Raw genomic sequence first — 14,474 nt, 5'->3', positions numbered from 1 at the left:
AGTTTCATTCTTCTGCATGTTGCTGTCCAGTTCTCCCAGCACCATTTGTTGAAGAGACTGTCTTTTTTCCATTGGATATTCTTTCCTGCTTTGTTAAAGATTAGTTGGCCATACTTTTGTGGGTCCAATTCTGGAGTCTCTATTCTATTCCATTGGTCTATGTGTCTGTTTTCATGCCAATACCATGCTGTCTTGATGATGACAGCTTTGTAGTAGAGGCTAAAGTCTGGGATTGTGATGCCTCCTGCTTTGGTCTTCTTCTTCAAAATTACCTTGGCTATTTGGGGTCTTTTGTGGTTCCATACAAATTTTAGGATTGCTTGTTCTAGCTTCAAGAAGAATGCTGGTGCAATTTTGATTGGAATTGCATTGAATGTGTAGATAGCTTTGGGTAGTATTAACATTTTAACAATATTTACTCTTCCAATCCATGAACATGGAATGTTTTCCCATTTTTTTATATCTTCTTCAATTTCCTTCATAAGCTTTCTATAGTTCTCAGCATACAGATGTTTTACAACTTTGGTTAGCTTTATTCCTAGGTATTTTATGCTTCTTGGTGCAATTGTGAGTGGGATCAGTTTATTTCTTTCTTTTGCTTCATTATTAGTGTATAAAAATGCAACTGATTTCTGTACATTGATTTTGTATCCTGTGACTTTGCTGAATTCACATCTCAGTTCTAGTAGACTTTTGGTGGAGTCTATCGGGTTTTCCATGTATAGTATCATGTCATCTGCAAAAAGTGAAAGCTCAACTTCATCTTTGCCAATTTTGATGCCTTTGATTTCCTTTTGTTGTCTGATTGCTGAAGCTAGCACTTCCAACACTATGTTAAACAACAGCGGTAAGAGTGGACATCCCTGTTGTGTTCCTGATCTCAGGGAGAAAGCTCTCAGTTTTTCCCCACTGAGGATGATATTAGCTGTGGGCTTTTCATAAATGGCTTTTATGATGTTTAAGTATGTTCCTTCTATCCCAACTTTCTCGAGGGTTTTTATTAAGAAAGGATGCTGAATTTTGTCAAATGCTTTTTCTGCATCGATTGATATGATCATATGGTTCTTATCTTTTCTTTTATTAATGTGATGTATCACATTGATTGATTTGCAAATGCTGAACCAGCTCTGCAGCCCAGGAATGAATCCCACTTGATCATGGTGAATAATTCTTTTTATATGCTGTTGAATTCGATTTGCTAATATCTTATTGAGAATTTTTGCATCTATAACTTGGCAGGCCAGAAAGGAATGGCAGGAAATATTCAATGCAATGAACAGAAAAAATATGCACCTGAGAATCCTTTATCCAGCAAGTCTGTCATTCAGAATAGAAGGAGAGATATAGGTCTTCCCAAACATAAATTGAAGGAATTCATCACCACTAAACCAGCCCTACAAGAGATCCTAAGGGGGATTCTGCGAGTGAAATGTTGCAAGGACCACAACGGACCAGAGATATCACTACAGGCATAAAACCTAAAGAAACCACAATGACTCTAAACCCATATCTTTCAATAATAACACTGAATATAAATGGACTAATTGCTCCAACCAAAAGACATAGGGTATCAGAATGGATAAAAAACAAAACAAAACAAAACAAGACCCATCTATTTGCTGTCGACAAGAGACTCATTTTAGACCTGAGGACACCTTCAGATTGAAATGAGGGGATGGAGGACTATTTATCATGCTAATGGAAGTCAAAAGAAAGCCATACTTATATCAGACAAACCAGACTTTAAATTAAAGGCTGTAACAAGAGATGAAGAAGGGCATTATATAATAATTACAGGGTCTATCCATCAGGAAGAGCTAACAATTATAAATGTCTATGTGCCAAATACGGGAGCCCCCAAATATATAAAACAATCACAAACATAAGCAACCTTATTGATAAGAATGTGGTAACTGCAGGGGACTTTAATACTCTACTTACAGCAATGGATAGATCATCTAGACACAGGATCAATAAAGAAACAAGGGCCCTGAATGATACATTGGATTAGATGGACTTGACAGATATATTTAGAACTCTGCATCCCACAGCAACAGAATATACTTTCTTCTCGAGTGCACATGGAACATTCTCCAAGATAGATCACATACTGGGTCACAAAACAGCCCTTCATAAGTATACAAGAATTGAAATCATACCATGCACACTTTCAGACCACAATGCTATGAAACTTGAAATCAACCACAGGAAAAAGTCTGGAAAACCTTCAAAAGCATGGAGGTTAAAGAACACCTACTAAAGAATGAATGGGTCAACCAGGCAATTAGAGAAGAAATTAAGAAATATATGGAAACAAATGAAAATGAAAATACAGCAATCCAAACGCTTTGGGATGCAGCAAAGGCAGTCCTGAGAGGAAAATACATTGCAATCCAGGCCTATCTCAAGAAACAAGAAAAATCCCAAATACAAAATCTAACAGCAAAACAGCAAAGACACCCCAAACCCAGCAGCAGAAGAGAAATAATAAAGATTAGAGCAGAAATAAACAATATAGAATCTAAAAAAACTGTAGAGCAGATCAGTAAACCCAAGAGTTGGTTTTTTGAAAAAATAAAATTGATAAACCTCTAGCCAGGCTTCTCAAAAAGAAAAGGGGAACACCCAAATAGATAAAATCATGAATGAAAATGGAATTATTACAACCAATCCCTCAGAGATACAAGCAATTATCAGGGAATACTATGAAAAATTATATGCCAACAAATTGGACAACCTGGAAGAAATGGACAAATTCCTAAGCACCCACACATTTCCAAAACTCAAACAGGAAGAAATAGAAAACTTGAACAGACCCATAACCAGTGAAGAAATTGAAATCAGTTACCAAAAAGCTCCCAACAAAGAAGAGTCCAGGACCAGATGGCTTCCCTGGGGAACTCTACCAGACATTTAAGCAGAGATAATACCTTTCCTTCTCAAGCTTTTCCAAAAAATAGAAAGGGAAGGAAAATTTCCAGACTCATTCTATGAAGCCAGCATTCCTTTGACTCCCAAACCAGACAGAGACTCAGCAAAAAAAAACAAAAAAAAACAAAAAAAAGAGAGAACTACTTATTTTATTTTAGAGAGAGAGTGTGTAGGTGAGCAGGGGAGCGGGGTGGGAGGGAATAGACAGAGGGAGGGAGGGAATGAGGGAGGAAGAGAGAGAACCCCCAGCAAGCTCCACACTCAGCATGGAGTCCAACAAAGGACTCAATCCCACAACCCTGGGATCATAACCTGAACTGAATTCAGGAGTTGGAGATGTTTAACTGAGCCACTCAGGTGCCCCAAATGTTCATCACATTTTCTTAAGTACTAAACTTCCTCACATTTAAAAATTCCTCATTATTGTTATTTCTTAAATATTCAGATATATTTTCAGCTATAACTTTCCCCTTTATATAGATTTTATCTTGAATAATTATCCTATACTTAAAAATGAATCCTTGGTTCTTCAATTTACATTGCCAAAGTAAATCTGGCAGCAGATAAGACATCATTTACTCCTTGATGATATGTTAAGAGCTTTCTAAACCAAAATTTGTCAATTTAAGAAAATTTAAGATGAATTTAACATACTTGAAAAATTACTGGAAGAATCAGAAAAATAAAACTTTTTTCCAACTAAAGCAAAAAATAATCATAAATAAAAATCTGTTTTTTTTAATGTTTATTTATTTTTAGAGAGGGAGAGACAGAGACAGAGACAGAGACAGAGAGAGAGAGAGAGAGAGAGTGAGAGACACAGCACGCATGTAGTGGAAGGGCAGAGAGAAAGGGAGAGAGAATCCTAAGCAGGCTCTGCCCTGTCAGTGCAGAGCACTCTTGGGGGGCTCGATCACATGAACTGGTAGATCATGACCTGAGCCGAAATCAAGAGTCAGATGCTTAACCGACTGAGTCATCCAGGTGCCCCAACAGAAATCTAGAGTTTACTAGGAACTGAACTAGTCACCTCTATTCAGTGTATTTTCAGAGACTTCTAAAGAAAGAAAGTATGCTGATACAAGCACCGTGAATTTGCGAAGAAGATTCTAAATGTGGTTAAGCAGAGCCGTCTTAAAAAACTTATGTTAGATTTAAATTCTATAAGCTACTGCATAAAACATTATTTGGCACAACCATTTTTGGCCTCCCAACTCTGGATGGATTTGAATAGTATCAGGTAGAGAATATAGATTTATCTGAAAAACTGGATTTGATTAGGCAGTCACACATATATTCTAAACTTTAGGGAAGCAAATTTCAAAAGTCTAGGGGCACCTGGGTGGCTCAGCTGGTTGAGCATCCGACTTTGGCTCAGGTCATGATCTCACGGTTCATGTTTGAGCTCAGTGTTGGGCTCTGCGCTGACAGCTCAGCGCCTGGAGCCTGCTTCAGATTCTGTGTCTCCTCCCTCTCTCTCTGCCCTTCCACTGCTCACGCGCTTGCTCTCTCTCTCTCTCTCTCTCCCTCTCTCAAAAATAAATAAACATTGGGGTGCCTGGGTGGCTCAGTCGTTGAGCGTCCAACTTCAGCTCAGGTCAGGATCTCATGGTTTGTGGGTTTGAGCCCCGTGTTGAGCTCTGTGCTGACAGCTTGCTCAGAGCCTGGAGCTTACTTTGAATTCTGTGTCTCCTTCTCTCTCTGTCCCTCCTCTACTTGCACTCTGACTCTATCTGTCTCTGAAAAATAAATAAATATTAAAAAAAAAAATTAAAGATAAAAAACAATAGGGGCACCTGGGTGGCTCAGTTGGTTAAGTGTCTGACTTTGGCTCAGGTCATGATCTCACGGTTTCGTGCGTTCAAGCCCTGCGTCTGGCTCTGTGCTGACAGCACAGAGCCTGGAGCCTGCTTCAGATTCTGTGTCCCCGTCTCTCTCTCTGCCCTTCCCCCGCTTGCACTTGGTCTCTTTCTCTCAAAAATAAACATAAAAAAATTTTTTTTTTAATTAAAAAAAAATAATAATAAACACTAAAAAGTTTTTTAAATTCAAAAGTTCTGAGAAAAGACAAAAACTCTTGGCCAAACACTCTAAAATAAAACTCATTTGAATCAAAGGGATAGGAAGAGGTAAGCATAAAGTCCATTATTATACAACTGCATATAATTTCAGTAAGGAAGAAAAAAGAGAGGCATGTTAAAACTAAACAAACCAACATGTAAAAACAAAAACAAAAACAAAAACAAAAACCCAATGTAGCTTCCTAGACAACCAGCTGATGAGCTCAGATTAAAGGGTCTGGACAAAAGATGAAAGAACAGGGATTGCGGAAGCTTACCGGGGAATGGCACGAACACGTAGAATTGGTGCCAGGAAGTTCCGAATAAACTGCCAGAAATAATGACAACCATAGCAATACAAATGAAATACTGCCTTTTTTTTTTTTTTTAAGGTGGTCAGAACAATAACGGGCTAGGAGCTAATGGAGACAATATAACATTAACAACTGATTGAAAGAAAGTAGACACACTATCCCTATTTAGTATTTTTAAACCAAAAAGGGAAGAATGACCATTATGAAATGAGAAGTGGCTGATGTTTCTTATCTATGATATGAGTATGAAGATGCTACCTATGCCAATTTCCAGAAGACATAAACTAAAGATAATCAAGATTAAAAAAAAATCAATTTGCTGCAATGGTAGCTGAGACCGACAACAAAATATACATAACTACAAACTCCTCTCCCTTTGGGCTTTATAAAATTCAACCCTATGAATACAGAATGAGACAGACTGAACTCAGAAATTTGTATGAAAAACAAGTGAAGATGTTTGGTAACTGTAAGTGCAATAGGCAAGAGAATAACCTAAGAAAGCTGTATCTTCAGATACAGTCATAAAATAATATAATCAAAATAAGAAAACCAGTAGTCTTATACCACAAATTGTTTGGGCTACATCTGAAATATTGAGTTCCACTCTGGGTGTTTAATTTTAAAAGGGACATTGATTTCACAGACATCATCCAGAAGATGACTAATCAGAAAGGTGAAAAGTCTTGAAAGTGGGTCAAGAGGAAGCGTAAAGAGAATAGGAATGTTTAACTTGAAAAAGAGAAGATTTATGGGAAGTGGACCTGACTTTTTTTTTTTTTTTTTAATGCCAGAGGGGCTGTACAAGGGAGGAATTTATCCTTAGATTCCAGGTGCTTGTTTAAGGCAGAACTAGAAAAATATAGGGAGGAGAACATAAAGATTATTTTATAACCATTTATTTACTTACCAAAGAGTAGACAGCAGTGAGCCCTCTAGCACTGGAGGAGCTCAAGTAGGCTAGTTATACCATGAGGGAGGTAGGACTAGATGAGATCTGAGATCTCCTCCCCTCCTCCTGAACATTATGGGTCTCAGACTAGGACACACACAAAGATGAAAAATACATCAAAAGATGAAAAACTATATCCTAAGCTTGGTAGCTCACTAAAAAATAGCCAAAACTTGCTTGGAGTAGCAAATACCTACGCTGTTTTTAAATATATTAAAACTGCTCAGAGACATTTCCTAATGTCCATAGCTTTTAATATTTGATGTTTTGGGCAAACAAGTTTATAAAAAAGAAATAGTTCTTGAAGCAACAATTGGGAAATACAAATAATGATTACTCTTCAAAGTCATTATTATTTTGATCCAGATATTTTTTTTTCTTTCACTCATATTTTACAGATGGGGAAGCTAGGAAAAAGGTTAAGTGACTTGTTGAAAGTTACGCAAAGGCATCAGGGGTGTTATCTGGAATAATATTGTTGGAAGACTTCGGCATATAAATCACCTATTTTATTTCCCCTGGCATTATCCACACCATGAATCACGAGTTATGAAAAGGAACTCCCAGGTCAGATCTAGTCTTACTGTTTTGTGTATAAATTTAAACAGACTTCCAAATAGACTTCCATAAGAAGGCTGGCTTAGATCAAAAAAAACCAGTCTGACTGGCCAAACTCTAAGTCAAAGTTTAAAATGGAGAGATACTTTGCTTCTGCTAAAAAAAAGCAGTTACTGCGAGAGGGCCGCGTGAGGAGTGTTTGGCAGCTCAACACAATTTGCCAGATGATGCAATGGATCTGTAACACTGAGCCAGGAAAACTGTAAGAGGCTGTTATAGATATAAATTCTCAACAGGGTATATTTTCCATTCAAACATGCAATCTATAAATCAGATGAAGCAATACTCTATTCAGATAATTTACGTTCTGCTGGCTACAGGCTTAAGCACTTGGTAGCTAACTTGGGAAAGCACCCTCTCTATTGCTCTGGTGTTAATTCCCAAGATGAAAATTCTAAGGATGTTTAAAATCTCTCAAAGAGAAGAAAAGAAAATCTGAATAACTTAAAATAGGTATCTGAAAGTAGCATCCCACCTCTTAAGAGAATTTAACTTTTAAGGTCCTGGGGCATATAAGGTGTCTCAATATTTTCCTTGTTTTTGGTTCTTAATTTATCAAATTAATCCCTTACACTGCTATTGTGAAAAAGTTGAAATTCTGGCTCAACTAAAGTCCTCAGCTATGAAGATACTCTAAATGCTTTCCTTATGAATTTCTGCCTAATACAGAGCTCTATGTAAATCAAGTTGTGGTAATGCTTGCTGGGAATCTGATGGGGAGAGAGAAATGGATGCTATGAGTTGCCAGTAAAATAATCTCCTTTTGAGACTCAAACATTACAGAGTCCTCAGGATGGCTGACTAACCTGGTGATGATGTCAAGAGTAGTAACCTGTGGGATCTGAATCTGCTGAGGAGTCAGCCCATGCTGTTCCAGCTGCTTTGGGATCAAGTGCCTGTGGGCAATCTCGATCTTCTCTTCTTGTGTATACCCTGGGAAAAAAGTGACCTTTGATTACAAAATGTAATCATTCACACAGCTTCCACGGTACCACGTTTTTTTTTTAATGAATCAAATGCAGACTCAATGGATCTTCGATTCAGACTGAATTTAAGTGTTATTTCAACTAAAATTATAATCAGAATAAAGAAATTTAATCTCCAGCTAATAACCATTAATATTTCCAACCAATATGTCCACAAATAAAAAAAACATTTACTGAGCATGGTTTGAAAGTCTCTTGATTAATAATACCTCTCTGTGGGAATGCAAGCTGGTGCGGCCACTCTGGAAAACTGTATGGAGGTTCCTCAAAAAACTAAAAATAGAACTACCCTATGATTCAGCAATTGGACTACTAGGCATTTACCCACAGGATACAGGTGTGCTGTTTCGAAGGGACACATGCACCCCCATGTTTATAGCAGCACTATCAACAATAGCCAAAGTATGGAAAGTGCCCAAATGTCCATCGATGGATGAATGGATAAAGAAGATGTGGTATATATATACAATGGAGTATTACTTGGCAATCAAAAGGAATGAAATCTTGCCATTTGCAACTACGTGGATGGAACTAGCGGGTATTATGCTAAGCAGAATTAGTCAGAGAAAGACAAATATCATATGACTTCACTCATATGAGGACTTTAAGAGACAAAACAGATGAACATAAGGAAAGGGAAACAAAAATAATATAAAAACAGGGAGGGGCACAAAACAGAAGAGACTCATAAATACGGAGAACAAACTGAGGGTTATGGGAGGGGTTATGGGAGGTGGGATGGGATAAATGGGTAAGGGGCACTAAAGAATCTACTCCTGAAATCATTGTTTCACTATATGCTAATTTGGATGTAAGTTTTAAAAAATAAAAAATAAAATTAAAAAAAAATAATACATCTCTCAAAGAAGAGGAAAAATCTCAGCCAAATCTTATGAGGTAATTATCTCCTTAACTCAAATGCAAATTTTTATTATTTAAAAGGCAAATAATACATCTCTTTTCTTTAGCATAATTTGATACGTAACTGGAAAAATTTACCACAGCAACAACAACAAAGACTTCAATTAAGTAAGTGATAGGTTCCAAGGGAAGAGATGCAAAGGAGCTATTTTCAGAACCCTGGCTATAAATATTAACAACAAAACAAAAAATAAGACATTTCCCTAAAATTTTTTTCTCTGTACATTTGGAATTACACATATAATTGATATAGTTAAAAGACTTTATGTTCTTATTTATTTAAAGGCCTTATGAGCATAGACTTTGCCTTTAAATCCTGTAAGACAAAATTCTCCCTGAACTAATTGCCCCCTTTCCATTTAATAAGCAAAATAAAAAAGAACTGATAAGACAGCTTTTGAGTAGAAAAAGGTAGTAAAAAATGCCAAAAAAGTAAGAGATAGGATAACTGAATCTACAGGAAAAGAATGGCATCGTATGTGTCTACCTGTGCAGCAGCTGTCCTGATGATTTCACTTCAGATCATGTATCTTATGGATTCTCTGCCTTAATTGGGAGTTTCCAGGCAATTGGATCTCATTACTTATTTATTTTAGTCTTATAAATATGCACACAATTTTTTACTCCACCATATTTTAAAACTAAATATTAGAACTTGCAGCACTTACAGATAACTAAGAAATCCAATTATCATTCACTTGATAATAAAAATTTGTTTCAGATTATTATGAAATACATATTTAGATTCTATTTAGGATCAAAATATATTTAGATTCTTCTCTATTTTCATTTTAACAAATTGGGTTTCAATCACTTCTAGAAAAAAAAATACTTCTAAGCAATTAAAAGAAGGTGAAAACACTGGGGTTTATTTAGTGTTAATAACTGAAGGACTTTATTTTGCACACTCCAGTGAAGAAGACATGGTAAAAAAAAAAAAAAAAAAGGTAGCTACTTGACAGATCCAAAAAGAAGAATTTAAAAGAACCCTGTGCTTTTATGTAAAAGTGAGGCCAAATGTTATAAAGAGAAGTTCAGCTACTCTTTAGGACCTAACTCTTAACGAAAATAAATGATTACACTTTCTTCAACAATAAAAACTTCAAAATCTGATGGACAGGAAGCTAAATTGATCATGGAAAGATCTATTTTTGGGTTTAGATACTCATTTTGAAAAAATAAATTATTGGGGTGCCTGGGTGGCTCAGTCAGTTAAGTGTCTGACTTCAGCTCAGGTCATGATCTCATGGTTCATGAGTTCAAGCCCCACATCGGGCTCTGTGCTGATGGCTCAGAGCCTGGAGCCTGCTTCGGATTCTGTGTCTCCCTCTCTCTCTGCCTTTCCCCTGCTTGCTCTCTCTCTCTCTCTCTCTCAAATATAAGTAAACATTAAAAAAAAAAAAAAAAGAGTACACTTAGAAAAAGTAAATTATTTAAAATTATTTTTATGTATAAGTTTAGAAACAGTTTTAAAGAAGAATGTCTTGTTTTCCAAGACACTGGAAAACATTCTTTAATGCTAAGTCTAAAACTGTTACACAAAATTTATTCTTGACATCTTACAGAACATACACGTAATCTTATGTCATGATTAAAACAAACAAAGTTTTGCTGTTCTAGACTTTGAATCTACATAAAAGCTGGTTTAATTTTTATTTTTTCATTTTCTTATTTTTAACTAGGCTCCACGCCCAATGTGGGGCTTGAACTCACGACCCTGAGATTATGTGTCACGTGCTCTACAAGCTGAGCCAGCCAGGAGCCTCTGTATAAAAGCTGGTTTATATCAGACTTACAACTCTGAAGATCATCCACTGGCAAATCAACTTTTTGTTCAAAATGTCACAGCACAACTTCAAGGGTTATGTTCAGAAAGGCAAAAAATATCAAATAATGATTTTATTTATGAATCAAGTACCTGGGACCTGAATGATCTCCATTCTGTCCAACAAGGCAGGTGGAATAGTAGCAGTTGTGTTGGCAGTAGCTATAAAAAGAACTTGGGAAAGGTCAAAGGCCACATTTAGATAATGATCTGTGAAGTTATGGTTTTGTTCAGGATCCAACACCTGTGAGAGAACAATAAACATTTAAATACAAAGTTCCAACAGAAAGCTGTATAAATTAAAACACATATGATGTATTAGCAAGTTCAATATTTCTGCTCAATATAGTTAGTTTGAAAAACATGGATATAGCACTAAAACCTGAGCACCATTCTTACATTCCCCACATTCTAAATAGTTTAAAAAAAAAAAGAAAGAAAAAAGAAATGTGTTCAATGTCAAAATTTTTGAATATATATAAATGTACAAGGAAGCAAAAATTACCCTTTCAAGCTCTGTTCTTAAATCTATTTATTAACGAGTGACTCTGTGGCCATAAATAAGTTACCAATCCTACAGAACCAGTTTCATTTGGTAACACATCCCCTCTTAACTGCTTTGGGCATATGAAGAAAATGTGTAGAGTATTTTGAAATTCTCAGGAATAGGTAAAATAATTAGTATACTTCTCAAACATTATCAGAAAATCTGGTTATAAAGTCTCTAACTGAAAGGAGAATTCTAAAGAAGAGAAAACTAGTAAAAATTACCATGCTGCTATATTCTGATACAGCACAAGGAAAAATTCACTTTTTAAAAATGCCTTAAAGCAAAACTTGTTTTAAATGAGCAAAATATCAGTATCTCTTAGAATATTTTAATTGGGAAATTATGTAATTTATCAATTAGATTCTTAAAACATTGAACAACTGGGTATGAGAGAACATCTTCTTTAGGTTACTGTTCAAATGCTCCCAGTCACAGGCACTCACTGTGGAGAGGTCTACATAGGACTTTGTGCCTTCTACCTGTTGTAAACCTTTAGTATGTTATTAGTTTCATTTACACTAGACTAGCATAAATATAAACAGGGTTGACATACAACATATTCAAAAAGGAAGTAAATGGACTAAAATGTTTACCAATCACAATTTTACCACAGAAGCTGCTTTTTCTTGGTTCTGATTCCCTTTGTAGGCTTTACTTATTTTTAAACATATCTATAAGTTAGTCTTAATTCAAAGCCCTTTACAGAGAATCGTGAATTTGGTAAACACTCATTATTGGAAACTCACTGTTTATCTAGAATACAATTTTCAGAAAGTTCTACTCTTCATGTTTTCACAAGCTTTAATAATGTTTAACATTATTTAAAAAAGGTCTTTTTTCAAAGATCATACTAATTGTGATCAGTATAAAATTGGTTCAGAGTAATCTTACTATCAATTATCTGAAAACTGTTAATCAAGGTATGGAAAATAAGGTAATCTTAGTTAAATCCATTATATCTAGATAAATAAAATCTCTTCTTTAATGCCTCTAGTTAAATCTAATACATACATGCTGGATAAATTTTAGAAATGGCTGTGGGACCTGACCAAGTGATTTTTTTCACTTAAAATTTAAAGACAATGGGGTTTAAAGAAAGTAGGAAAATTAGTAGCAATAGTTATGAGAAGAGAAAACCAGTAATGCCCAATTTGCTTGCCTCCATCTTTTATTTAGGAAAACACAAAAGAGTGTCGAGTTTAAATAGCGTCAGAAATACTGATGAACAGCCAGCTAAAAAGAATTTCTAGTAATCACTATTTAGATGAAATCTTCAGGTAAATTGGTGAGTCCATGGAGAGATAAAAATCACAGTTAGAACTTTTTAGCCATTAGGGGCACCTAGGTGGCTCGGTCAGTTCAGAGTCTGACTCTTGGTTTTGGCTCAGGTCATGATCTCACAGTTTCATGAGTTCAGGCCCTGCAAAGGGCTCTGTGAAGACAGTGTGGAGCCTGCTTGGGATTCTCTCTCACCCTCTCTCTGCCCCTCCCCCCCCCCCAATGCTGTCTCTCTCTCTCAAACATAAATAAATAAACTTAAAAAAAAAACAAAACAAAAGAACTTTTTAGCATCAAATCTCTTGCTTTTTTCCTCAACTTTAGAGCCAGGGCTTCCATGGACCAACTCATCCACATACAGGAGCTGTTTTCAAGAACAGCTAGAGCTGTTTTTTCTCTCTTTAAAAGGTTCTTCTACATCCATCCTAGGACTACAATTCCTACCTACACAGTATGACTGGTAATGGAAATAGCCATGATATGACACCTTATTCTTAGGATCATGAAATCAGAGGTGGAATAAACTATGGGGAGGGGTGTATGCTAAGAATTGTTCTTCAGCCATAATTTCTGGCAAGAGAAGAACTACAGATGTTTGCAGGCAATCCAGGAATACACTCCACTCATTAGAGATGACAAGGTAACTGTCACCTTCAGTATAATTATATTTTTAAAAAATCTGTATGTTTTAGAGATAAAGACTAAATACTTATGAAAAGACATGACGTCTGAAATTTGATTTAAAACAAATAGAAACGGTGGAGGAGAATGGGTAGGAATACATAAAACAAGATTGGCCATGAGACAATTGTTAAAGATGAATGATGAGTTTACATAATTCATTATAGTACTTTAATTTTCTTATGGTTGAAATTTTCCACAACAAAAAGTAAAAATAAATAAAGTAAAATAAAATAGCTAAAATCAACCCTGGAAGCTATACGTAATTAATACTATAGAAATTAAGTGGTAAGGACAAACTTGAAAAAAATGTCCAGAATATTGGAGAAAAAGGCACTAAAACTATATAGGGGATAGGTATGTAAAAATAAAGACATCTAATTCATAGCTAATTGGCATAGCTAAAGAAAAGGTCTCAACAAATGTAAAATACAGAATAATTAAAGAAATAATCATGAAAATATTCTGGAAGACGCAACACTACACATCAAAAAGCCATAGACTCCTCTCGTACAATAATAAATGACGGGCTATTATTATTGAAATACCACCTACAGAATTTTCAAGCAAAATTATGACTAGCTTAAAATCTTTTTAAAATCTTTAAAATACTGAATATATGTAACACATATAAGATATGAAGCATACCAAATGAACACCCATGAATGAACTCACTACCCAACTATTGTTGACATTTTGTTTAGACTAATGTCCACAAAAGTGGATGGTTTATAATGACCTACTAAAGTGCAAGTAGAAAATATTAGCCTATATAATCTTTATACACTATACATCTTTATCCACAAACACCAGAAATAAATTATTTTTTTAATGTTTATTTCTGAGAGAGAGAGAGAGAGAGAGAGAGAAAGGGAGCGCACAAGCAGAGTAGGGGCTGAGAGAGACACACAGAACTCAAAGTAGGCTCCAGGCTCTGAGCTGTCAGCACAGAGCCTGATACAGGGCTCGAACTCACGGACCCAAACTCACAGACCGTAAAATAATGATATGGGCCAAAGATAATGGTATGCTTAACCGACTGAGCTACCCAGGAAATAACTTTTTAAAATACTTAATGTACAGAATGGAAGTAACGCCCTCACTTGGCACAAATATCACATTTTGGGATATTCCAGAAGAGTGGAAACTCCACAGTGTGCAAGGGCTGGTTGTGTTGCACTCACTACCTGCTTGCACTGTAGTTACAGAGGACTGTAGTCCATGTAAGCCTGATTAAGTGTTTTTACAGATTAAAAATGAGGAGTAAAAGGAGTAGTTTTAAAAGATTTTTGCAAAGTATCATTAAATAGAGGCAAAGATGTGAACAAGAAAATGACAGAGACACTTTTATTTCCTGA

At 35.7% G+C, this 14,474-nt stretch overlaps 1 protein-coding gene across 1 annotated transcript in view; it reads right to left on the bottom strand.

Annotated features, from left to right (window-relative positions):
- Positions 1-14,474, bottom strand: part of LONP2 (lon peptidase 2, peroxisomal) — a 103,763-nt gene that overhangs the window by 37,405 nt on the left and 51,884 nt on the right. The window contains exons 9-10 of the mRNA XM_043599143.1: positions 10,701-10,851; positions 7,682-7,808 (exon numbers count right to left, since the gene is read on the bottom strand). Coding sequence (XP_043455078.1) covers positions 7,682-7,808; positions 10,701-10,851 — 278 coding nt within the window. The remainder of the gene's footprint in view (positions 1-7,681; positions 7,809-10,700; positions 10,852-14,474) is intronic.

This window comes from Prionailurus bengalensis, chromosome E2 (assembly GCF_016509475.1).
Source record: "Prionailurus bengalensis isolate Pbe53 chromosome E2, Fcat_Pben_1.1_paternal_pri, whole genome shotgun sequence".
In the NCBI taxonomy this organism is placed as follows: Eukaryota; Metazoa; Chordata; class Mammalia; order Carnivora; family Felidae; genus Prionailurus; species Prionailurus bengalensis.
This window is presented reverse-complemented; position numbering and strand designations above follow the sequence as displayed.